At 52.3% G+C, this 26,814-nt stretch overlaps 1 protein-coding gene across 3 annotated transcripts in view; it reads right to left on the bottom strand.

The window, feature by feature from the left end:
- Positions 1-26,814, bottom strand: part of Sh3pxd2a (SH3 and PX domains 2A) — a 204,439-nt gene that overhangs the window by 52,880 nt on the left and 124,745 nt on the right. For 2 of the 3 annotated variants that reach the window (NM_001164717.1, NM_008018.4), the window contains exons 7-8: positions 7,223-7,267; positions 982-1,113 (exon numbers count right to left, since the gene is read on the bottom strand). In NM_001164717.1, the coding sequence (NP_001158189.1) occupies positions 982-1,113; positions 7,223-7,267 (177 nt within the window). The remainder of the gene's footprint in view (positions 1-981; positions 1,114-7,222; positions 7,268-26,814) is intronic. The other variant, XM_006526669.4, reaches the window with a different exon arrangement.

A 26,814-nucleotide genomic window follows, 5' to 3' on the forward strand; every position in this document is an offset into this window, starting at 1 on the left:
TTTCAAAATATTAGAAGGGAACAAAGACAGGCCTCCCTCTTGAAGGGCCCACAAGTGCCACTCCTGGGGTACACCTATATACAGGGCCTGTCCCCAGCAAACTGAAACCAAAATGATCCTGACTCCTTTTAAGTCCCACCGGGCAGGCTGTGGGCAAGCAGCAGAGGATGCTGTGGTTTCAAGGACCCTTTGACTCTCCCTGCAACACGCACAGACTAACTTTTCTCTATCTGCCGAGTGTGCCTTTTCTTGCCAAGGGCATCAAGGGATTTTGATCCATTCTGCAAAAACCCTGGAGCTAGCAGATCCTGCCAAGCCATGGGCATGGTCTCTGTCAGCTCCTAATGACAAAGTGGCCTGCTGCAGGACCCCTTCTGGACCTGGCTTCATCCAGAGCCTGGGCCCTCTTCCCAAGTCCTGGTGGCTTCCAGCTCAGCAGGAGGTGGTCAAACTCACCACCCACTCACTGGCCAGACACTAGCCAACCTCCCACAGGGCCTGGCCCTTCCTCAGACATCTTGCTAGGGGTCTGGGGACTCTGGAACCTATTGTGATGTCATGCCTGCCCTCTCCACCAGCTGGCTGGGTCCTCCCACTCCTGCCTGGATCCTAGCTGGCAGACACACAGCTCGACCAGGGAAAGCTGTCATTGGGCATCTCTGAGCTAAAGCTACCATCTCTGGGCCTCAGATGGCACGGGGTCAGTCCCTGAATGAGGGAGGGATGCTTCCATACCACCTTGGCCTTGCATTAGCACAAGCCAGCTAATTAGCCTCGAGCCAGGGAGACATTCTTCCACCACCAGGCAAACTGCTGGCCTGCAGCCCAAACCAACAGGGGAACTTCAGACTCTTCGGCCCTCTCCCTCTCCCTGCCAGATGGAAATAACGTATAGCTGCAGAGGTGGGGGGAGGAGGAGAGGAACAAAAACCCAGCCGGGCCCAGGAGCCAGGCTGGAACCAGGAGTGGACACGCACTCACCGCTTTCGTTCTTCTCGATGACATCTACCACCTCCCCGGCCTGGAGGCTCAGCTCCGAGTTCTCTTGTTTCTTATAGTTGGACACCACCACGTACTGTTCCAGGATCATGGGCTCGGCGTTGGTGTCGGCACCTGGCGAGGGCAGAAAGCACGCGGTGAGCCAGCGGCCGGCTGTAGCCCCGCGGCCGGGGCGCCCTCTGTCCATCGCCCTCGAGGGAGGCTGCTCGGTCGCCAGCTCTGCACCGCGGAGCAGCCCGTAGCCAGGGCTCGCAGCTTGCCGGGCCCCAAGGACAGGCCATATAGCAAGGCCCCACACCGGCCCGCTGCACCGCGGGGACCGGGGGACATGGGGAGCCAGGGGCCGGGGGGGGGGGAGGAGAAGGGGGTGGAGAGAGGCAGAGACAGGCAGAGACGGAAGCCAAGGAAATTGAGGGAAAAGCCTGCTGCTGCGTGCGAAGCGTTAGTCACAGGCCGGCATGGGGGAGTCTGCTGAGAGGCCCGGGGCCTCCCATCTCTCCAGACTCTTGGGCTGGCCGGGGTGTGAGAGCGGGACCACAGGAGCACAGTGGGCGGCCCATGAAGGCTGAGGCCAGAACACAGGGGCGAGAAAGAAGAGAGAGGGCTGGGAGGTCCAGGAGGCTGGCTGCCTCTACCCCAAGCCTGTAAACCCGGAGAGAAAAGGAGCGGGGCTCCCCTCAGGAGGGAGAGGGAGAGAACTCCACAGCCGAGGTCCAGCAAAGAGTCAAGAGGCTTTGAGGCCGCCAATCACTAGGGCTTACTCGCAACCCTTAAATAGAAACACATGAGACCCGTCGAATGAGGAGCTGGGGGCGGAGGCAGGGGATGGGAGGAGGGCCCAGACTATTTACTTGAAACCCAAGAAGAAAGTCCCAGCGCCAGCGCTGGCGGGCCGAGCGCCCCTCCCTCCCCACGCCAACTTTTCCCCAAGTTCGGCTCCATTCCTGTCCTCCTGGTTCTCCAGGGGCCAGGCAGATAGCAGCTTTAGGCTTTCCAGAGGAGCCTTCCTGGGTCTCTCTGCCATCTCAGCCAGCAGAGGCTGCCCGGTTCCCCTTGTCTTTAAGTGCTGGGAAGTTTTAAAAGCCTTGGAGTCAAAGGCCAGGGTGTATCAGAGAGAGGGCCTGTGAGTCCTGCTTCCAGGAGCAAGGCAGTTCTTTGTCCTGTTTGGCCACTGTATTGGTGTGACATTCATTAAACAAGCACCAAGCTGGCAAATGGACAGGCTGGGTGCCATCTCGGCTTAAAGGGTATATGGCTGGATGTGCCGTCACATCTTTCCTGCTCTTCAACTGATACTGTGGACACTCCCAAAGACAGTATGCCCTGCTAGCCTTATACAAATCCACAAGCCAGAAAATGACTAATCACCTCTTTCAGGAAGCCTTCCCAGACGCTCCACCCCCGAGGGAATTCCTAGTACATTTCTTACAACCATATAGTTGCCAGTCAGTCTGTAATTCCCACAGTAGTGGCTGAGGCAGGAGAATCAGGAAGGAGTTCAACATTAGCCCGGGTTGCCAGTCAAGAAACCTGTCTCAGAACCAAAACAAATGCAAACCTCTACCCATGTTCAGGAAGGCTGGGGCTTAACACCACTAGTGTGGCCATACAAATGGCCTGGCGTTTCCAGTCTCTTGTGGTGCCTCACCCCTCGGACACACCCCTCCCTCTGCATGACTGAGTCTGACTCACATGCCAGGCAGGTATGGCTTCAGTCCACCTCGAGACGGCCCTTCTCTTCCCGTTTACCTCATAAATTAATGAGAGGCTCAGAGAGGAGCTGAAGAGGCACATGTAGTTCCCACAGCTCATATAGAGACAGCCGAAACACACACTCATGGACTTTCCGAAGGTTCAAGTCCGCCTCTCTTCTAATCACAGAATTCTGGTCTGTTTACACACACACACACACACACACACACACACACACACACACACTGTCCTTCTGACACAATGACCCTTTGCTTAGACATGTCACAGGAGCCTTTAATCCCCAAACTCTCATGCCCAGGCTTCAGAGAGCCAGTTTTAATGGGTGGGGCCTCAGTGTGAATCACTTTGCATAGCCCATCTTGTCCCACGGTTCAGATATGCAGCCAAAGTGAGAGGCACTGTTTAGACCTCTGTGACCTTTGTGAAGAAGGGTCTTTCAGGGTCTGTGGCCAGAAGATGCTAGGAGATCAAAAGAGGCTCTCCTGGGAGAGCCTCCCATGGGCCTGGTACTTTTCTCTCACAGATGTGGGGCTTTGCAGCCACAGCCGTACCCTCTGGAGACTCAGAAGCTGAGGTGTACCCCATGAGTGCACACAGGCAAGCCCCAGGCAGCCCCCTGCGAAGCCAGAATTGTATTTCAGGCAGAAGCACAACCCAACAGCTGGGCAGAAGGGCAGCCCCGCCTCTGTACACACAGTTGGCAGCTTCTGCACCAGCTAGCAATAGACTGGGCATTGGGCTGACAGGCGCCACCCCCTGTCACCCTCTCGACTGTGCCCTAGGGGATATAAGTGCTTGTCAGTGCAAGTGTAACACAACTAAAAAGCAGCCAGACACCGAGAGGACCTTAAGTGTGAAAAAATGAGGGAGAATACAAGATCCAAATGGGGGCGTGGGGGCCAGCGGCAGGAGTTCTGTAGCAGTTGAGAGCCTCCAAGTCCCGGCAGCACCACTCATGCAAGTCCTCATCAGGGCCTCTTGGGGTCAGTCCACACTCAGCACCCAACTGCAGCACAGTTCCCACAGTAGGCTCCACACAGCCTCGTGTTGCACGTGTGCAACGTGAATGTCACGAGAGGAAGCAGCCTCCTCAGCTGGGACAGACAGTACCCGAGTCTATGCCACCGAGCACATTCTTAATTCCTGCGGCACACGTGGCCTACAGGTGCCGCTGATTCTTAGTCTCTAAGAAGGACCCTGCCCCACCTGCATCCTCAGACACCTGGCACACAGGTGGCGCCAGGTGAACACTGGAGTTTGGGATTTTTACAGATCCATGCTGTTATCTCTGTTGACTAGCCCAGGCATCCATCAGTGGTAGACACTGAGTGTGTAACAGATGTACTTCCAGATAGATGCTGCGACTATGTGTCCGTCTGGGTAAAGCAGGAAGGGCCTTAGATCCCAAACGGGGACAATAAGTGACTGAACAGGAAGCGGGGAAAGGGACAAGAAGCTGGGGCAATGAGGAACAAGCAGCCCTGGGATCGAGGCCAGATGGCGGACAGGGATGTGAGGACAAAGAAGAGGTGCCAGCAAGGGGACAGATATCAGCTCATTTTGATCCAAGCCAAGAAAAATTTGAGGCAAGATTTCAAAGCAGAGGAAAAATCTACACACTCACGGGCCTCATCCAGTCTGCCTGGAAAACTGGCTAGATCCTCTAATGGCTAGGCTAGCATTCTGGGACTCAGGAAGGTAAAGCGAAGAAAACCTTCTCCAGGGTCACACAGCACGGGCAGGCAAGCTGTCACTCTTCTTGGGAGACAGCTGCACTAGCTGTGGGTCTCTCTCTTCACCCCCAGTGCCAACAGGCTCCCAGCTCTCCCCTTGCTCAGGCATCTACCTCTTGGGGTGCTGCTGCGCGCAGCGGTGGAGGGCACTAAGATGAGAAAAGGCTTGGTGGTGGGCGGTGATGTCATCTGTAGCAGCAGCCCTGGATCCCCTCCAAGGCAGGCAAGGCCTGGAAAATTGGGATCTGGAGGCGTCTGCCTGATGGAGGGGGAGGGAGCCCCTTGTGCTCAGATGAGGTTTTGGCTCTGCTCAGAGGGGTGGGCCCTTCTAGAGAGCACTGCCTCTCCTGTGTTAGAAGGGGCCTTTGCACAAGAGGTGGGTCCTTATGCTTTATTAGAGCCCTTGGCTCAGCCTACCGAAGGGTCTCTACCCTACCCCAGCCTCAACACCTGTATTCCTCCGATTACCATCTGAATAGAAATTTGGGGGGGGGGGTTGTTGTCAACTTAGGTTTCTACAGCAGACCTTTGCCAAGTCACTTCCTGGCTTCCACACCCTCAATGGGCTCCTCATGACTTAGAGAATAAGGGACAAATTCAAACCCAGTCTTTCTTGTGATTGGTGCTCCCCTGGCCCTCTGACACTCCTCCACCATTCCGCGTAGCATCCATTATTCAGCACATGAACTGAGCGCCCACGGTGACCCCATGTGCATTCGTCCTAAGCCTTTCCCGTAGGCCCTACCGTCGCCCTACATGCTTTCCCATCTCAAGCCTACCTCAGCATCTCTGCCTCTTAGGAGGCTCCCTGAGCACACCAGGCACACAGCATCTCTCCTTCTCTCTCGGGCTCTTGGGTGGGAATGGCTCTCCAACCAGACCATGTGCTTCAGACTAGTCACCTCTGATACCGGTGCCATAGGACATGACCCAGACACAGCCATCACCCAACATTCCCGAACACAAACTTAGCATCAGTGTCAGAGGCTCTGGGGTGCAGTCCTGCCTTGCCCTTGCTTGCTCTGTGACCTTGGGGAGGACACTTTACCCTTCCTGAGTTTAGGGTCCTCATCTGTAAACAGGAACAGGAGAGGGTCTGTGAAGGCGCTGAAGTTACAGGGGCGAGAGCCCCTGTGTAAAGCACAAACAGCTGTTCAGAGAGCAGAGGCTATGGGAGCCTTGGGAGGAACTAAAAGCCTCGCTACCAGAAGCAGCTCATGGAAAAAGGTACAGCACCAAGAGGGTGGAGAGGGTTAAACACAATATGCCTCTCCTAGACCCACCTCCAGGCAGGCATGGGCCTACCAGCTGCAGAGAGCCAGCTCAGAGCCACCCCGAGCCACTGCAGGTTGGATGCCAGGCTAAGCAGACCCAGGACCCCTATCCATTGGGATCTCTGGCATTAGCCCGTCACCTCTGAGTTTCCTGTCTAAGAGAATTCCCCCAACATTCCAGCAGAGAAACCAAAGCTAGGACACTGTAGCCTTGGACTCAGTTGGCTGTCCCTGCACTCTAGGGTGGGGACTGGGGTGGGGGGGGGCTGCCTCTGGGTCCAGAGAGTTGGGCTCATCTCGGGAAGCCAGGCCTTATGGCAGCTCTACCACAGGTTCTCCATAACACTCCCCACCCTGGGCATCCCAAGACCCAACGGTCCCTCACGGCCGGTTCCTCCCAGGCTGCACTGGGCCTGCTGGCCTCCCAGCTATACGTCTGGTGAATAGAATGTATTGCTGTGGGCCAAGTGCGCTCTGGCTCACTGGCGTGATCAGAGGGGAAAGAGGGCCAGGAGCCCAGTGACTAGCTCAGGCCCAGGCCAGCGTCATAGGGAACAGTATGGGACAACCAGGAGGGAAGGGGGTCCACCCCCACTGCCTTCCTTCTCTCCTGGCCTCTCTTCCAGGAGGCTCAGCAGCTTCCATGCCAACAGCAGCCAGCAGTGGGAGGCAGTCCTGGGGGGGGGGGGAGCTTGAGCTTTGACCTAGCAACTGGCCCAAGACTCCTTCTTACCCTAACCATCTACCATACCTCCCCATCCCCTTCAGCCAGAATATTTGCTCTTCAAAGGGAAGGCTCCTGTTGAAGACCCTTGTGGAAATGCCACCCCTCTCCCACCATGGACTCCAAGCACCATAGCCAAGGCTAAACTGACTCTCTACCCAGATGGACCAGATACAGGCTAAGTCCCTAGGCACCTCACTGGGCAGCTAGAGGCCTTGGGGCGATTCCAAGGTCTGGACTACTGGGAAATGGGGGCTGTAGTCCAACTCGTCACACTCACAGAAAGGTCCCTTTTGTACTCCAGATCTCTTGCTCCCCAGAGAGATCTCTGGAAGGTAGGTTTTGGTTATCAGGGTCTGAGTACCTCAGGTTAGAGATGGCTGTCTCTGGCTATTCTCCTGGGAAGGTCACTGTGATAAGGCCAAAGATGACAGCAGCCCACCCTCGTCCTAGCACAGCAACACACATTATGTGCCTTTGGGAAGGTTGTGCAACCCCTGCAGGGCAGCACAGGCAGGGCAGGGCTGAGCCGGGATTCAGACCCACAGGCACTGGGCCAGTACCCATTCACTCACTGTGATACTTGGTCACCACTCTACCAGGCTCCATGGCTCATCTGAGGATGGTAAAGGGCTCTCCCTGCAGGCAGGGGGCCCAGGGAGTAGAAAAGCACCACATGCAGGTGAAAGGAGGCATGCCTAAAGGACGCCTGTGGGCACCAGCGCCTCGGCACACATGCTGGGACACACATGTTCACACGCATGCACGCAAGACAGTACCTGTCACGTCCTTCTTGGGAGACTCAGCCCAGCTGGACAACCACACTTCCAGGTCCCCGAGAGAGAGCAAGGAGAAGCAGGAGAGAAAACCGTTAGGCAGGCAGGAGGGCCACCGAAGCAGTGGCTGCAGACACTGGAGGTTCAGGGCGCCCTGGGCGGAAGGCGGGGGAGGGGGAGGAATGTTTTCCTGGCTGGGGATGACTGCTGGGCGTGGGCCTGTATGATTACAGAGGCTGGCTGGGATAATGAGGTGTCTGTAGAAACACAGGGTCCTCTGAAGCAGACTCCTGACCCAGGCCCTCCCTGCAATGGGATTGGACTTTAGTGTGGGCTGGAGAAGGCAGCCCCTCTGCCTCTGTAGCCATGTGGGAGGCTGGTCCCATCGGGCCTGGTGGCTCCACGGATTGTCAGAGGCCAGCAGGCTCAGCAGACCAGACCCGGGACCTCAAATGTCAGGGTAGTTTTCAAGTACATACCACATATACTATGCCTTCGAGTCTTGCTCCTCTCTTGCCACAGCTGCACCCAAGGGAGGAAACACTGCCCTAAAGCAGTGTTTCTCAACCTCCCTGGTGCTGCGACCCTTTAATACAGTTCCTCGTGCTGTGGGGACCACCCCACACGTACCCTAAATATATTTTCGCTGCTGGTTCATAACTGTAATTTTGTTCCTGTTATGAACTGTAATGTAAATATCTGAGTTTTCCGCTGGTCTTAAGCAACCCCTGGGAAATTTCATTCAAAATAGCGGGGGGGGGGGGTCGTAACCCACAGGTTGAGAACCATGGTCATAAAGAGCCTTTCGCACTGGACCCAGGAGCTAGTGGTCAGCAGATGAGGACTGTATCCCAGGCTCAGACAAGGGTATCCTGCCCCCCGCCTCTGCTTCCTCACCCGGGAAACACGGTTATGTTGTCTCTTGCCAAGAATGAGGATAAAACTGGACTGCTCTGAGGGACCTGTCATCATGGGCTCGGACGGAGTAGTACACCACCAGCACTGTGATGATCTGTGATGGCGTACAAAGCTCCTCACCTGTTCACTGCGATGAACATTTCTAATGTGTTTCTAATGTTTATAGCATGCGTGTGTATGCATGTACACATTGGGTGTGCATGCTACAGGGACAACTTTAGTGAATTGGTCCCCTCTTCCCACTTTACGTGTGTTCCAGGGATGGAACTCGGGTTGCAGGCTGGCGCAGCAAGCACCTACACAGACTCAAAGGTCACCATGAACACCAGAGGCCACCACAGGCACTACCTGCCCATAATGGGCCATTTAGTCCTGTGACAGACTCAGGAGGTTGTCACACACCTCTGGCCTCACACTGCTAGGGAGACATTTCTCAGATGGGGAGGAGATAGAATGGAACCATGCCTGGAGCAGAGCCCTGCTGCAGGAGACAGTCGCAAGGCTAATGCTGAGCTGCATGTGTGCATGTTCTCCCTAGGAGGACCGCCTAGCACTGGCCCTGGGGTTGGGGGGAGCCTGACTCCAGACCTCTTCACAGAAGATAATAGCAGACAACATTGGTCCAGCACTGTGGTCTACCCAGCTTTGCACTGTATACGTGACATAAGGGCTATTCAGTTACTGTTGAAGGCAAACCCACAACAGGTACTGTTATCCATCCGTTTTGCAGACACACTGAAGCAGAGAGATCAAGTTGCTCACACAAGGCTACACAGCTAATACACCGCCCATCTTCTGTAGGCGCACCGATGGGGCAACCAGAGTCTGATGCCCACTATGCCTGCTCAGTAAATCTGCCTCCCCCCACAGAACTGGGAAGCAGATATTTCAACTTTTACTGTACACCCAAGAGTGCGTTTGTGGAGAGTTTCGAGAGGTCTCTGCAATCTGAGACCTGGGTACAGACCCAAGCCCCATCCCTTCCAGACTCCACCTCTCTCCAGGCTCCACCCTTTATGTAAATTCCTTAATCTTTTGGAACCTATTGCTTCTTTCTAAAATACGTTTCTTTCCATAACTTTATTTTTATTTGATTCTATGTGTGGAGTGATTTGCTTGCAAATGTTTGGGCATCACTTGCATGCCTGGCGCCTGCGGAGGCCGGAAGAGATATGGGATCTCCTGAAATGGGAGTTACAGATGGTTGCGAGCCACCAGAAGGGTGCTGGGAGCCAAACCCTGCGGAAGAGCAGCCAGTGCTCCTAAGCACTGAGCCGACACTCCAGCCCCTCAGAGCCTACTCTTGAACTTGTAAAATTCAGGGTAAAGCAATATGATCGCCTTCTTGGCTACTGGGATGACTAAATGATACCAATAGGCAACATATCCACCAAGAAACCCCTGCATCTCGTTTGAGACACTTCCCACCATCGCCCTCAGGTTGGGTCCATTGGAATTCAAGAGGAACAGAGCTGGGGCTGAGACCAGAGCCTCTCGCCAAGCCTGGCACCTGGCAGGACTGTCCTCAGGGAGCTGAGACAGGACAGACATGCTGAAGACCACCAAGGCTCTAAGTAGCTGCAGGCAAAAAGGGCTGAGAGTAGAGTGGGGTTGGGGTGGGGAGCTGCCCGAGTCCACAGATTGCTCCTGTTTCCCTCTGTGCTTCCCTTTGGGTTCCTCATGAGGAATTATTTTGAGAAAGGTAAATCTCTTCCAGTGAGCCACAGAAAGGCATTGTGCCTGGGTGCGAACAGCCCAGGAAAAATTATTCTGTTAGGCCAGGGGCCGGGAGGGGTGGTGGGTGGGGGTGAGGGTGGGGTGGGGGACTTATCTTAGGTGCTGGGGCCAGATGGATTCTGGGAAGCCCGTTCAGCTCTACCGTTATAGTGAAGAGCGGGTTGGGCGCGGTGAAAACTCACAAATCCCAGCACTTGGGAGGTGGTGGCAGGAGACCAGAAGTTCAAAGCCTGCGTGGGCCACTTTGATTCTGTCTCAAAATATAAAGAGGGCTGGGAGTGTGTAGCTCCATGGTAAAGTGTTTGCCTAGCATGTTTGAGGACCTAGGGTCAATCTCCAGTGTAACACACATACACACTAAATAAATAAGTAATCCGGTGATTAGGAAAAACAGTGACTGGGCTATCTTCCAATAGTTTTATTCACAGAAGCACAAGGTAGGCCAGATGTGGCCAGAGGATAGCCACCTGAGCTCAGACCTATGTTGCTTCAACTTCCAAAAGCAGGCATTTTCTTCCCCGTCTTGGAAAATGGAATGGACTAGAAACACGCCTGTCTTTTTAAAAAGGGATCCAATCCCTGGATGTGAAGAGCAAACCCAGCCGGCTCTGGCAAGCTCTCTCCTGGGGTGGGAAGGACCCCTTCCACCTCATTCTGATGAACAGAGGAGAGCCTCTGGCTCATACAATCAAGCCCGCCGGCCAACAGGCAGACAGGGCTGCTGTTGGCTCAGGGGCAAGAGGCAGGCACAGCCAAGAAACAGCTGTGACCAACGCAAACCAACTGCTGCGTTACCCACCCCCTCCTCTACTGACTAAGAAGCCAGAGTCCTGCAGAAAGGGGATGCAGCCTGAAAGGTATGAGGTTGGTAGTCTGCGTGCCTGGCCTTGCTGAGAGGTAGCTCTTGGGCACAGGGCTTAATTCTCTGGGCCTCAATACTCAACACCTGCCAACCACAGCATTCAGACCTACTGATCTCTACGGTGGTTCTCTGATGTCCTAGACTTTCCTGGCAGAAACTTGGTATTTGCCATAACACATGAAATTAAATGAGTACTGGAAAAAGACCATCTTTCCACAAAAAAAAAAAAAAAAAAGAATCATTTGAACACAGGTTTAATTTCTAGAAAACCAAGCCCCTAAAAGGAGATAGCTTTGAAGGCTGCATTGTGTTTGACTATGAAACCTCTCCCCCCTGTTTCTGAATTACAGGTCTGGTTACTAGCTGATGAACTTGGAGGAAGTGACTGGATCCTGAGGCCTTGGACCTCATGGAGAGAGAGAGAGGTGGAAAGAAGTGGGACCTACCTGGAAGGAAGGAGTGGGTCACCGGCTACAGGGCCCACTGATACACTGTGTCCCTTGCATTCTCTCTCTCACTCTTGGGAGCTGCAGCAGGTGAGCAACGGACCCTGCTGCCAGGATATTCTAGCTCCCCACAGGCTACAACAATGTGGCTGAATTTGTTACGTTTGCCTTAATGTGACCCCTTACTGTGACCCCGCAGAAACAGCTGAAGAAAAAAAACCTAAAACTTCATTTGTATCCACGGTTTTCCTCTGTCACAGTGGGGAAACTCAGGGCAGCAGCACTGTGAGTAAAAGCTGTTCACAGCTGGGCAGTGGTGGCACACACCTTTAATCCCAGCACTCGGGTGCCATGGCAGAGGCAGGTGGATTTCTGAGTTCGAGGCCAGCCTGGTCTACAAAGTGAGTTCCAGGACAGCCAGAGCTATACAGAGAAACCCTGTCTCAAAAAACAAAAAACAAACAAACAAACAAACAAACAAAAACAAAAGCTGTTCGCATCATGGTGGACCAAGAAACCGGAAGCCAGGGCTGAAACTATGCCCTTTAACTTTCCAAGGCTGGCTCCTGGTGGGCCACTGGCAGCAGCTAGAGCTCCGCTCCACAGCCTCTCTGAACAGTCGGAGAAGCAGTCGGACCGTGAGCTGCAGATTCATGACACTGATCATGGACAGATATCCGTGACACCAAATTAAGCCCATCCTCCCTTTACATTGTTCCCTTGGGTGTTTCCTATATCCATGAAGTAAGAAAAATGAGCAGGGCATCAGAGGCTGAGATGAGCGGGGAGCAAGAGGAGCAAAGACCTGGGTCTTGTGCTCACATCGCCATTTACAGTGGCTGACATGGGACAGTTAGCAATCTGATTTCCTCCTCCTCCCGTAATACGGTAGTGAAAAGACCCTACACAAGGCCCACATCTTCTTCAGAGCCTTTTCACACTCTTAGGACCTCTGAAAGCTCTGAGGCAGGTAGGAGGAGTTAGGCCTCTGGGACATGATAGGAAATAGGTAATGGCAGAAGCTGTGGGGTCCGGGGTGATGAGACGGTGTAGAGACAGAATCTTCCTCTCATCTGTGATGTCCACGTTCTTGCCACAACTGTCCCTGCTGGCCAGCAATGCCAGTGAGAATCTAGGCCCAGAGAAAAATGCAGTCTCTGCAGGTGTGGCCAGACCCTGGGTCTAGTGCACACCTGAGAGGCTGACCCTGACTCCTGTCAGGTCTGAGTGATGAAGAGGAAGCCAGAAATGACAGGCAGGTATCCTTGAACTTCCAGAAGCTCCCACAAGCTCTGGCTAGACTAGATGAGGAAAGGACACTCCCTCCCCCTCCCTAAGCCTAACCTTGAACAGAGTCAAGCCCCACACACCCTAATCTAGTCCTAAACCGTGTCTGCAGGATGCTCCTCTGGGAGTAACTCAGTTCCACATTCCCAACCAATGAACCTGGAGTGGACTTCAGGCCTGGCTAGAGGAACAAAAGAGGGCTGCCAACTGCCCAAACTTTGAAGGATGACAGTGAGCCAAAGGCTCAGGGGACCAGGGTGGGCCAGGCCAGCTTTCACAACTCAAAGATTCCACCAGGCCCCATGGAATGAAAAGTCTCTGTTCTCCACCACCCTTCCCACCTTCTGGATCTCAGGAGAAACCTCTCCCTCTTTGGGAATTCTATTGTTCATACCCGTGAAGCTTTTAAGTAACGGCTGCATCCTAATCGTCTCCCTCCTTCCCTTGCTACAGTTCAACTATGCAAAGGGCCAATTCCTTACGTTTCTCAGACTCTGTGTGCTTCTTTCTCTTTTTGACTAGGTCATCAGGAAACATGGCCACCACTTTCAACCTGTAGGGGGCAGCTCTGAATTAAATGGTAGCAGCAGTAACTGTTTCCATGAATAGAGCAGAAAGGGACACACACAACAGCTCCTGGTCTCCTTTCCTCCCCTCTGCACACGCCTGTCTGCCTGCCTGCCCCTCTGCTGTCTGCTGTTGAGCAGAGGCAGCTATGTGACCATGGATTCTTTGGCCTCCTGAACCTTGAACTAAAATATAAACCCTTTCTTCCTGTTTTGTTTTGTTTTCCAGACAGGACAGCGCTGTTTCTCTGTGTAACAGCCCTGGCTGTCCTGGAACTTGCTTTGTAGACCAGACTGGTCTCAAACTCCCAGAGATCCACCTGCCTCCACCTCCCCGATGCTAGGATTAAAGGTGTGAACCACTACACCTGGCTAAAGCTCTTTCTTTATAAATTACTCAGTCTTGAGACAGAGGAGATGGCTCACTTGGCAGAATGCTTGCCTAGTGTGTGTGAAGCCCCAAATTCAAACCCCAGCACCACATAAACCCAGGTGTGGTGGTCCTTCCGGGTAACTCCAGCCCTTGAGAGGCAGAGGCAGCCGTCTCAAGGTCATGCTTAGCTACACAGCAGTTTTGAGGCCACTCTGGGCTCCATGAGACCTTGTTTCAGGCATCCCGTTCCTCTAACAGAACATGACCTGAGATGGTGTATAAACTGTTTCTCAGATGGGCAGCCCCGCCATGAACAGAAGCCATAGCTCCTCATACAAACCCACAGAGGAAAGAAACCATGGATCTTGGAAGAGTGAGGGGTTATTGCCACCACAGAAGGGTACCCCTGCATGCCCTGCATCCTCTTCTGAGCCTCTCAGGTAGGGCTGGCTTCCTAGAGGTGCCCTCTGTGTAGCCTTCTGGGACCCTCTACATTGACACAAGGCTAGCTTAATGCTGTAGTGGGATTGAAATCATCCATCATTTATGAACAAGAGGGTCCCTGTTTTCATGTTTTAAATTATGTAACTGGTTTTGCCGAAGCCCTAACTGGCTGGGCTACAGGCTTCCAAGCCAAGTGGGTGAAAGTACTTAAGGAGTTTAGTAGGGCTGAGTTACCACTGGGGACAGAAGGACAAGACAATCCTAAATGCCTCCAATCCCCTCTCTCTGCTACATCTTTGGCTTCCTGGTCTTATCACGCAGTCCAGAAGACCACATGGAGACTTGGGGGTATGGGGGAGACAGGGAGAAGGAGAGGGGGAGGGGGAGGGGGAGGGGGAGGGGGAGGGGGAAGGAGAGGGAGAGGGAGAGGGAGAGGGAGAGGGAGAGGGAGAGAGAGCACTACTTGCTTAAGATTCAGGTAGATGGCAGCACTCTTCACTCAACCCGAGGGAGGTGGGACAAGAACAAGATGCTGAACATGTAATATACAGCTTCCTACTGAATCCTGACAGTAATTGATCTGCCTTCTGCAGAGGAGGGAACTGAGGCTCAGGGGAGTTAAGGTCCTTTCCCAAGACCCCACTGCAAGGAAGAGATGGTGTCAGAGTTGAGCCCAAGCAAGCAGACCAGGAATTGGGAACAAAGGGGGCCTAATGGAGACATCATTTTCTGGTCTTCCCCTCTGGCCTTATTTATTTCTGCTGCGTTCCTCTCTGTAAAAGCAACCAGGTTCCCACATTTTGCCTGCAGCTACAAAGGTCTTCTTCCCCCAGAGTCTTGCCTTTCCCAGAATCCAGGGTACACATGGGACAGCCCAACCTAAGGCAGGAATGTACTGAACCCTGTAGCCTGAGCGGCTGAAAGAAAAACAGGCGGATTGTCTGCTCAGGTGGGGAGATGGGGGAATCCACAGCTTTTAAAGGACCAAGAAAAGGATGCCTTCCCAAGCCAGGGCTTGGACCAGGACAGTTCAGCCTAGGGGATTCAAGGAAAGCAACCATCGGGACCACTCAGCTGTCCCGGGAAAGGGAGGGGCCTCAGCACACCAGAAGCGTTTAAAGACAGGTGGCCACATTGGGAGATGTGTGGGCAGACAGAGGAGCACTTAGTGGGGAAGTGGGTGGGCGGGGCTAAGCATCTGCTCCCAGCAGCTGCAGCTTGACCCCCACAGCCCCTTGGGTGTGGCCTCCCCCTCAGCTCTCAAGTCCTCACCTTTCCTGGAGCTCGGTTGTTTGTGTGCAGCAGAGAAGAAATAAACTCAAGGCTGAGAATCCCAGCATCCCAGCCCCTCCCTCCACCGGGTGGTCTGCCTTGGTGGTCCACCCCACTCACTGAGAGGTCTCCCTGAGGCTATCTACCCACATCTCTGAGCAGTCCCCACCTAGGGCACTGTGTGTGCTCACACACAGAGAGAAGCAGCCATCCCTGAGCAGCCCCCACCTAGGGCATTGTGTGTGCTCACACACAGAGAGAAGCAGCCATCCCTGAGCAGCCCTCACCTAGGGCATTGTGTGTGCTCACACACACACAGAAGCAGCCATCTCTGAGCAGCCCCCACCTAGGGCACTGTGTGTGCTCACACACAGAGAGAAGCAGCCATCCCTGAGCAGCCCTCACCTAGGGCATTGTGTGTGCTCACACACACAGAGGCAGCACAGAAACAGGCCAGTGACTTCAATAAATCAGTCATCCAGCCACTGCAGGCCTATAGTCCTGGATCCACCCACCCCTTGGCTACTCCTTCAGAAGCCAAAAGGGAGGAGGGAAGGGCTGTAGGGAGGAGTCAAGGGCAGCATGCTCACTCAGGACGGACGTTCCCATCCAGGACAATCCAGAGTAGAACATCCCGTCTCTCACTCAGGACTCTGGCTATCAGATCATCAAAGAATCAACGGCCAGCTATTTAGTGAGCACGGTCCACATGCACTGCCGGGGCCCTTCTGCTGATCCAGCTCCACTGGGTATCCTCAGCACAGGAGGACACACACACACACAGTATGTCCACAGGAGGACACACACACAGTATGTATACCCCACTGAGTGATACTGTCTGCCCTGGAAGCCCCCGGCTTGAGGCAGTCTGGCACCCTTGGCTACCTCCCTGATTCCGTCCAGGCCACCTCTACAGGGTGTCCTTCTTCTACTCTCAGGCTCACTGAGGTAGCCTGGGAGAGGTCAGTCAGGGAGTTCCCCAAAGACCTTACGGTAACAGGGCTCACAGGCTGCAGGGGCCAGGTAAGGGCTCTTCTCTGCACTGAAATTGGGGATACCCATTTCTTAACCCAATATTTTTTAATTGCTTATTTGGAAATTTCCCATAATGCACCCCAATCACATGATCACACTCATTTCCTACTCCTCCCAGGTCCATCCCCTCCACTCTTGTGACCTCCCCAAAACAAAAGAAGAAGAAAAAGTACACTGAGTACTACCCATATTCTTGCAGGAGCATGGTCAAACTCCCAGTGGCCAGCCCCTTAAAGAAAACTGGGTTCCTCCTACCCCTGCCAGAAGGTCCCAACTGTGAAGAGCTACATTTCAGCACCCCACACAATTTTTAAGACTTCTCTTCAATGGCTTCCTGTCTAGACCTTTTTTTTTTTTGGGTGGAGGGAGAAGGGTTGTCACAAAAACCTTTGGTGGAGGACTAGCAGCAGAATATCCATTTTTTTGTTTGTTTGTTTTGTTTTGTTTTTTTGTTTTTTGAGACAGGGTTTCTCTGTGTAGCCCTGGCTGTCCTGGAACTCACTTTGTAGACCAGGCTGGCCTCAAACTCAGAAATCCGCCTGCCTCTGCCTCCCGAGTGCTGGGATTAAAGGCGTGCGCCACCACGCCCGGCTTGCATTTTTTAAAGGTTGGTCTATCTCACCTACCTTTGCCCTGTACTGTTCACTGTTTTAACCACCTCCAGAACACCCGCTAGGATTATAATCTTAGCAAATATTTGGCACATAATAGATGTTGAATAAAAACATGCTAAGCTAGGCTAGATACATATCCTAGTGTTAGAACACTTGTCTAGAATGTATAAAGGCCCTGGGTTCCAATCTTAGCATACACACTCAAAGTGTTGTGTGTCTCCAGTTAGTCTTGAATTTCCTTTTGTCTTAACCCTGACTACGATTCTATCACACTGGAAACACTCAAGTGTCCAGTTTAACCTCAGTGGATGAAAGGGGCAGGAGCCTTCTTTGGTCTTCACTCCATTGGTTTCAAGGGAACCAAGGCTCATTTGATGCCTGTGGCCCTAATCTTAATCTAGCCTAGGGATTATCAACTTGTGGGTTGAGACCCCTTTGGGGGTGTGTGTCACATATCAGAAGTTTATATTACAGTTCATAACAGTAAACAGTAGAAAAATTGCAGCTATGAAGTAGCAATGAAAATAATTTTATGGCTGGGGGGGGGGTCACCACATCATGAGGAACTAAAGGGTCACAGCATAAGGAAGGTTGAGACCGCTGATCTAATCCAAAATTGCCCTCCTGAGCCACGTGCAGGCCTTCTGAGGCTGAGGAAAGTCCTTCACCTTCCTGGGCACCAAAGTACAAAGACGGACCCTCAGGCCCAGCAGAAAATCCCAGAAGACTGCATGGCAAAGCCTTCCAAGGGCTCAAAACAACAGCAACAACAATAACAACAAAGCACCCATAAGCAATATAGCTTTGTGGCATGGTGGATGTTACAGGAGACAGTAGTCTATGAAGGTGCAAAGTGCTCTTGTACAGAGACTGGTGGGATCCAGGCCCAGTCAATCCCCTCCTCCACAGTGTCTGCTAGAGGCCCTGGGCCTCTCCTGACTTGGCCCACCCCTGATCTGCAAGTGTTTAGACAGGTCCCCTGAGCTCACAGACTGCCACGTAAACGGTTGTGCATGCATGCACTTAAGACGCATGCACACATCACGGCTGGGGAAATCCCCACAGCTGGCTCTCTCACGTGACAAAGCTTTATCCAGAAAGCAGCAGCCTAGTTGCCTGCAGGACAGGGGTGGGGTGGGGCTCGAGTTAACCCTTCCATACCACAGCGCAGGCTGAACTTCCCACAGGGAGAATGGAGTGAAGTCCAGGTCTCCGGGATTCTCTCTCAGGCACTGTGATCCTCGCTCACTGGGGACAGACTACTTCTCAGGGCCCCGCCCAGGCTTCCCTGTGCTAGCACAAGGCTGTTCTCTATCCTGTTAGTGTGCTCCCTCATCAACTCTGAGAAGTTCTGCTTCCTGGAGCCTCATCCCCAGAGGGGGGTCACAGGCACAGCCCTAGGGAGCATGTCCCGATGCCAGATGCCTAGGTGGGGTCCTACAGCCAGGAATTCAGCCAGAATTCTTGCCCTCCTTCCATGGGTGTGAACAAATGCCTCTGAGAAACTGCTCCAGGGCCCTCCCGGGTCCTCCTCTAACAAGAAGGCTGGAGGAGGCCCCTGGAACACGTTTTCTCCTGTTCAGACACACTGTATCTATTAGCCGGTGTGATCTGTATCATGTCTCTCACACAGTACTCCCAGATATGGAGAAGCCAGATGCCCAGTTTACTTTCTATGTTTCCTTACTGAGATACCATGTAGCCCAGGCTGGCCTCAAACTCATGACCCAGGCATCCCAGTCCCCCAGATGATAGGATTTTTTTTTAATAGCCCCACCCCTGAAGCCTAGAAACACTATCTCAGTGTAGTCCAGACTAGCCTGAAACTCCCTAAGTAGCCGAGCATGACCCAAACTCCTGATCCTCAAATGCTCAAACTCATGGCCAGTGTGTTGACAAGTTTTTATATCAACTTGACATGAGCTGGGGTCATCTGGGAAAGAGTCTTAATCGAGAAAATATTTGACTGATGATTGATGTAGGAGATTACAGGCCACTGTGGGTGGCGCTAACTCCTACGCAGTAGTCCTGGATGGTATAGGAAAGCAGGCTGGCTGAGCATGAGCAACAAGCCAGTAAGCAGTGTTCTCATGCCCTCTGCTTCAGTTTCTCTGCCTCAGGTTCCTGCCCTGACTTCCCCTAGATGGAGTGTGGCCTGGGAGATGAAAGATGGAACAAACCCTTTCCTTTCTAAGTTGCTTTCTGTCGTGGTGTTTTATCAGCAACATCACTGGACAACTTAGCTAGGGTATGTCTTAAAACATAAAATAAAGTTTTTTTTTTTTTTTTTTTTGGTTTTTTCGAGACAGGGTTTCTCTGTATAGCCCTGGCTATCCTGGAGCTCACTTTGTAGACCAGGCTGGCCTCGAACTCAGAAATCCACCTGCCTCTGCCTCCCGAGTGCTGGGATTAAAGGCGTGCGCCACCACGCCCGGCAAAAATAAAGTTTTTTAAAAAAAGGTGTGTGTGTGTGTGTGTGTGTGTGTGTGTGTGTGTGTAGGGATAAACAGCTCAGTGGTAGACAATTTGTTTAGCATGCATGATGTTTAATCCCCATGTGGTGGGCCCAATGAAAACAGTCCCCCATAAGATCATACATTTGAATGCTTGGTTCCTGTTTGGTGGACCTGTTTGGCAGAGATCAGGAGCTGCGGTCTTGTTGGAGGAGATGTCAGTGGAGACAGGCTCAGGTCTCAACAGCCTCCTACCATCACCAGGGTGCTCTCTGTCTCCTACACACGGATCAAGATGTGAGTTCTCAGCTGGCTGCTCCAGCCACCATGCCTGCGTTCCAGCATCACGGACTCTAACCCTATGGAACCAGAGCCGTGAGCCCAATTAAACTCGTTCTGTTTATAACAGTGTTTGCCATAGGTGTTTGTCTCACAGCAATAGAAAAGTGACACACCCTGGCACAACAAAAATAAATGAATAAAAAAAAGAAAGAAACAAAACCCTTAGTAAATTAGCTTCAGGAGGGCTAGCGCCTCCCTGCTTGGACTGCTATGCCCCACCCATCTGTGGTATTTGTGCTGTTATGTTTATTGACACCCTGGTTGGCTTATTCTCTCATTCAAGTGGGGGTCCTGGAAGACAAAGATCTCCTCAAGTTCATCTTGCTATCCCTGGGGCTGGGACCATGTGCCCTGGCACATAATAGATTCTCAGTTGCTTAGCAAACAAATCTATAAAACAGCCATAACCAGGGCCCAAGAGGCCATGGAGGGAAGGCCCAGACCAGTACTTTCTTGGAAACTTGCCCCCATCCATTCAGCCTTTATGAATCTTCTGTGTCTTCCAGACTGTCTCCGCTGTACACAGGGCCACTGGCCTTAAACGGAGGCAGCCCAGGTCACAGGAGTGTGGGGATGGGCTCTGAAATCAGAACCCTGGGATCAAATGTAAACGATGACCTAGGAGCCACGAGATTGATGGGGTGGGGGAGGGGGCAGGGGCAACTGTGCATGGAGGGAGCATGTCCCTCCCCAGCAGATCCATGCTTGTGCAAGGTCTTCGTGAGGCCTTAGGAAAAGGCAGTCTTAGTCTGGCCTGTGTCGCTGGCTTGTCATCTCTGCTTTACAGGGACTTTAACCCTCCTTCAGGAATGGTTATAAATTCGCTTAGACCCTGTTTAACACTCAGGGAGCCCTCTGGAATCTGGAATCTGGGGTGAGCAGGGGAGACCCCAGAGAGGAAGGAAAAGCTGCCCCCCAGACCACAGACTCCCAAGGCACCACATCCAGTCAGAAACAGAGCCAAGGAAGGGATGACAGGGAACCATGTTCCTCTGAGCCAGGAATGTGACAGGATCCTGACATGGCCCTGCTCTCTTAACACAAGACTCTTGTCCTAACGTAATTCAGTCCTTCCTTATGCCAGCTGCTTGGCTCACATGGAGACAAGATCCAAAGGGGCGAAGAAAGAATCAGGGAAAGGCGCGCTCTTCCTACAAACTTCTAAATTTCCTGAAACTTTGGAAAAACTCTTTGCCTTCACATTTCGAAACTGACCAATTATAGAAAGGCCATGAGCCAACCAAGTTCCACACGGCACATTTCTGTCTCTAAACTGAGTAACTTTAGATCAGAAAAAGGTGCAGATACAACGGGCAAGACGCGTTCCCCTCCAGTTCTTGTTTTTCCGTTGGCTTCATCATTACTGGAAATGTTGCCCCAACATCACATGCCTATAAACCAGAAATCTGAAGTGAGCAACAAGTTGCTTTCTGGCTGAGGTTCGTGGTGGGAAGCATTTCTTTGCTGGACCACAACTTGGGTGTCTCCTTCTCCAGGGCCACAGCCTCATGGCAGAGTCTCACCACTGTCTCCTGATGAGGCCAGACGGGGCCCTCAGGTGACTGATCTCCATGGCCTCAACACTTAGGCTAATGTTTCAGGGATAGTGGGTTTACAACCCTGTTTTCTGACAGCTCCTTGCAAGTCACCTCCAATTGCAAGTGGCTTCGAAAAACTGGTCCAGGCTCCTGGGCAATCCAGGGACACTCTTCCTGCTACCTTCACTGTCTATCAAAACTTAGATGTGGCCATCAGTCTACACCCAGAATGAAAGCCTGGTTTGGTTTAGGAATTCGTAGGCAGGAAGTGAGGTGAGGATCAGGAGTTCAAGGCTAGCCTTCATCATGAAGAGACTTTAATGCCAACTCAGACTACAGGAGACTTCCCTCAGAATGAAACAAAGCAATCCATGGGAGCCCATGCAGAGTTAGGGGGCCTGGGCAGGGCCTGAAAATCTGCATTTTTCAATGAGCACGTTCAGAATTCTGACCGGCTTCTGCTCAGGCCGTTCTCTTCCAGCCCAGCTTCCTACTCTCCTAGCAGAAGAAAGCCAGTAACATAAAGCAGACACTGTTCAACAAGCAAGCACCAGGCCTCACAGCTACCTCGATTTCTCTCCTGAGATCCCAGGATCTGGGGAGGGCTCCTCCCTCCCACCCTGCATCGGGCGTCCAGGCCAGCTGAGCAGTGGGGGCTGCTGCCTCGGATTGGCTTGTGATCCGCAATCACAATCACATGGCATGTGAGCAACACTGGCATTCTCACAGACTGCCACGCGAGCGCGGCTGGCCGTGAAGCTCCATCAATCAGCGACAGTTCCAATTAGATGGCTTTGTATTTCTGGGGTGATACGAGGCTGAGAGGCCGGTGCCATGAAGAGTCACGCTGTTTATAAAAACACAACCCTGGGTGAGATGCGCCAGAAGCTGACGTTGCCGCAACAAGACATGCTCATGAGGGACAGGCCAAAGGAGGGTGCCAGGAGGATTTTGGTCATGTTCACAAAACAGCTTGGGCCTTCTTCCACAGTGGATGAGAGGTTTACGTGGACCAGGAAGCCCTGAGCCCTGGAAATTGCTTTGGTAGTGGGAAGCCTACATTCTCTAAGGCTTCCTTTCCAGCCCCATCTCGCTCACGTCTCCCCCTCCCCTGCCCTGGCTCCTCTCCTGCCTTCCTCTCCTTCCTAACTTCCCATCCATCTCAACCCCACGTCCTCAGTCAGGCCTGTCGCTTCGAAGGGCACAGCTCACACGCTGAAGCTCATGCCAGCTTCAGAGGCCCTTTCTCCAGCCTCCCCTCCGTAGGTGACAGCTCTCCTACTCTCCTTGGTCTGCCTACACAAATCTCTGACAGCTTTGGAGCTGGGCACTCTGTGGGAGGGAAGCCAATGGAGGCTTCAAAGATGCAGAAACCAGCACTCTGCAGGGAAGGTGACTGCCTTAGCACTAATGGTGGGCAAAGCAGACCCCCAAAGCCTCCCGGCCCTGCTGGCTTGGCTACACTGTAGCTTTCCTCACTGAGCTCCACCCCCACCCTCACCCGAGTCAGCAGGAAGCCAGGTTCTGTCCAACCTTCACCATGGACAAGTGGCCACTCTTAGGTACCTCATCTATAAAAGAAGAACGGGGACTGACAAGACAAGTCTTGTCACTGAGTGACAAGTGCTTGCCACCAGGACTGCTGACCTGAAGGGGAAAAGCCACTTTCATCAATTATGCTCTGACCTTCACATACATGTTTTAGTGCATGCACACACACACACACACACACACACACACGCACGCACGCACGCATGTAAATAAGCATAAAAATATTTTTTAAAAGTGGGCTGAGCGTAGCCGGGTGTGGTGGCGCATGCCTTTAATCCCAGCACTCAGGAAGCAGAGGCAGGTGGATTTCTGAGTTCGAGGCCAGCCTGGTCTACAAAGTGAGTTCCAGGACAGCCAGGGCTACACAGAGAAACCCTGTCTCGGAAAAAAACAAAAAAAACCAAAACAAACAAAAAAAAAGTGGGCTGAGCAGTGGTGGTACAAGCCTTTAATCTCAGCACTTGGGAGGCAGAGGCAGTTGGATCTCTGAGTTCAAGGACAGCCTGGTCTACAGAGTGAGTTCCAGGATAGCCAGGGCTACACAGAGAAACCCTGTCTGGAAAAAACAAAACTAAAATAAAATTAAAAAAAAAAAAAAAAAAAAAAGAAAGAAAGAAACCAAAAGTTGGGCCTAGCTTTTCTGGATAGATCGCTTTTTATAGTAGCTAGTAATTATGGATAAGTCTTACTATCAGAAAAAATACACTTTATTCAAAACTGAACTTAGGGGGTTAGAGAGATGGCTCGGTAGCTAAGGGCACTTGCTGCTCTTTTAGAGAACCTGGGTTCAACTCCTAGTACCTACATCATGGCTCACCCCCATCTACAGCTTCAGTTCCAGGAGACCCAACAGAAGAGTGCTTCTGATCGCTTCAGACATCGGGCATACATGTGTTACTACCGAGACATACATGTAGGCAAAACACTGACAAATATAATAATTTAAAAGCATAACTAAGCAAACTTAAAACATAAATAAAGACTAATTTAGCCATGCATGTTGGCTTATGCCTCTAATCCTGTACTGGAGAGGCCAAGTTAGAAAGGCTGCCGTGAGTTCAAGGCCAGTCTGGGTTACAGAGTGAGACTGTCTCAAAAGTACAAAGCAAGGGGCCAGAGAGATGGCTGGGTGGGCAAGGCACTTGCCACCAAATCTGATGACCTGGGTTGACCCCAGGCAGGGAACCAACTGTGACATGTCACACATGCCCCTACACACAGAAATAAATATTTCAGATATGTGCTGTCTTTATCTACTTTCAAGTATTTTATAACAGTTTATAAAATTAAAAATATTTAATTTTATAAAAATTTTAAAATGTAAAAAAATTAAAAATATAAAAAAATTTAAAGAACAATTAAAAATAAATGAACTAAAAAAAACCCCAAAAACTAACAAACAAAACAAAGCAACAAACCCGCCCAACCTCATAGCCAGGCCTAGAGGCACAGGCCTGCCCTGGGTTACTCTAGAGGCTGGAGCACAGGGGCTTGAGAGTGGCTCCGCAGTGAAGACCCTTGCTGCTCTTGCAGAGGACCTGGGTTCCGTTCTCAGCAGCCACGCTGGGCAGCTCACAGCCACCTGTAACTACAGTTCCAAGGGTCTCCTGCACACTTTTGGCCTCTTCAGGTACCAACTCGAACGTGGCATCTACTTGGTGCCCATGCTGGATGGGGGAGGAGCCTACACCAGCACCCTCTCCTATCTCTGCGGCCTCCTGCATCCCATTTCACACAGAAGCTAAGGACTTAGGAACATACAGCTGGCAGAACTGTGGCACAAAGCAGGCCTCCCGGTTCAGAATGTACACTCCTTTGGGGTTCAAAAAGTGGAAATAAATACTGTGACTGAATCTTTTTACTCCCAGGTTAAAGGCCTCTCCTCCCTTCAAAGCCTAAAATAAACAATAAACAAATAAACACAAACTTGCCAAGAGCAAAGCCAACTGAGCCAAGCTGAGGTTTGAATTCTATCTAGTGTGTCAGATGCCAAACCCTAAATTCTCAACTCCAACAACAACAGAACCACATCAGCGTTGATCTCATTAACTGGGCCCAATAAGACCGTTTAATGATCGTGGCGATGGAAGGCAGGCTGAGCTCACAGCTTTTCTAAGAATAAACAGGACTTCATCAGAAACATCAACACTTGCCCAAGAAAACAATCTCGCAACACTCTTGAGCAACCTCGTTTGCATTTAAACTGGAGCTCGCCAGAGTTCTGGGTGGGAAGGAGCGCCAGGTCCCCTCTGCCTGGCAAGTGGCACACATAGAAGCCTCCATCCCAGAGGCTCTGTGGGAAACTGCGCCCCCTAGTGGCAGCTTGCAGAGCTCCTCAAGCTTTCTTGGGAGCCATGGGCAGCGGGCAGCATGCAGCATGCAGCTTGCAGCATTCCTCCGTGACCTCGCTTCAGTCCCTGCCTGGAGTTCCCGCTCTAACAGCGATGGACTGTGAGCTTGTAAGCCACATAAACCCTTTCCTCGCCGAGCCGCTTTTTATTCCGAATGTTTTATCATAGCCATAGAAAGCAAACCAGGTTATCAAGCAGCTTGACGGACACTCTCCGGCTCCCAGACTTTCTGAATCATCAAATCCACCCAGGGTTGCCGCTGTTGCTGGGACAACATCTCTCCTCTTTGCCCTCTATGCAGTTCCAATCACCAGCCAGAAAACCATCCAAATCGTATCACTCTGTGCCATTCATTTAACTCAGAGAAAGTCAACAGCCCCGTGCAGTCGCAGTCTGTGCTGTAAACGGCCCCCCATCCTCTCCTCTGCTACCCCCTTCCCTCCCCCTCGGCCCCTGCTGCTCATCATCTTCCCTGCCATAGCCTGCTTGAGCAGCTGGGCCTTCGTTCACACTGTGCACAGCCCTGTTCCTCCACCACTCCCCTGTCACCGGGCGCCTTTCATAGAACAGCTCGTCACTGTGAACTTCCAAACGGCAGGCATATTTCTGCAACACCAACATGGGTACAGTGCCCGAATACAGCTGGGGCTCAGGAAGGTCATATAACTGATTTCCAAACAAGCTACGATTAGTCTTGCTTGCTTAGATTTCTGAGTGTACTCTCGCTAGATAACCAAAGCCTCTTCCGGCTCTCGGCTCCCAAGTCAGAAAAGTTCCTTCTAGGTCCAATGTCCCCCCAAGCCCGGATGAGAGGCCACCTTTCCTGACTCTCACTGCATGATCCAGGTACTCGGTCTCCAAATCACTTGCCCACGGAGCGGGGCTTGTATGGAGGCCGCAGTTTCAAGGTGGTGGGAGATAGGCAGTAAGCAAGAATGTGTACAAGGTAACTAACTGGAGTGTCAGCGACAGGGAAGGGGCAGAGATTTGAGAGGGTGCGGCTGGGGTGGCTCCTCCGAGATAATAAAAAGGAGCCAGCCAGCCACAGGGAGGAACATTATTCCAGGTCCAGGGAACAGCAAGTACGAAAGTCGCCAGAGAAATGAGCGAGATATCTTAGGAGCAGACGATGACCCCGCGGTTGAACAGGTTTGACCTGATGGGAATGTAGGGGCAGAGCCCGAGTCAGAAAGGCAGCGGGGGTCAATTATGCAGGGCTCTGAAGCCAGAATAAGGAATTGTTTTTCATCGCGTGGTAGTCCCCCGGGGAAATTTCAGCGGGTTTGGAATGTACTTTACGAGTGCCCTCTAGCGGTGCTGCGGGGAATGGCAACTACCGGAGTAAAGGTGGAGGCTTCCTGGGAGCCTGAGGGATTCCCTGCGAGGTGGAAGGCGGCCCTCTAAGGTGACAGTGGGCACAGGCAGAAGTGAGTGGATCAGGAGGCCCAGCTGATAGGCAGAAGGAAGGGAGGGTGAAAGCCAAAGATGGCTTCTAGCCGTTAGGCAGAAGGAACCAGGTCCGCAAGGAAAGATTTAGCAGAAGGAGAGATGCAGAAAAAGTCCAGGCCACCCTTCTCACTGTCAAATGTCACCGGGCCTGCCCCCTCCGCCAGGCTGTGTGCCATGTGACACTGCTCTTCCTCTGCTCTGCACAAGCCTTCCTGCTGATATCTGGGGGGCTGGGGGCAGGGAACCAGGGTCTCATCAACTACAGAAGCAGCTCGCATCTCAAAGGAACAAAGGAGTTGGTTCATTCCAGAGCCCACAATGAGGAACAAAGATTCATGTTTCCCCCAAATAATGTGT

The sequence above is a fragment of the Mus musculus genome, chromosome 19 (assembly GCF_000001635.26).
Source record: "Mus musculus strain C57BL/6J chromosome 19, GRCm38.p6 C57BL/6J".
Lineage (NCBI taxonomy): Eukaryota > Metazoa > Chordata > Mammalia > Rodentia > Muridae > Mus > Mus musculus.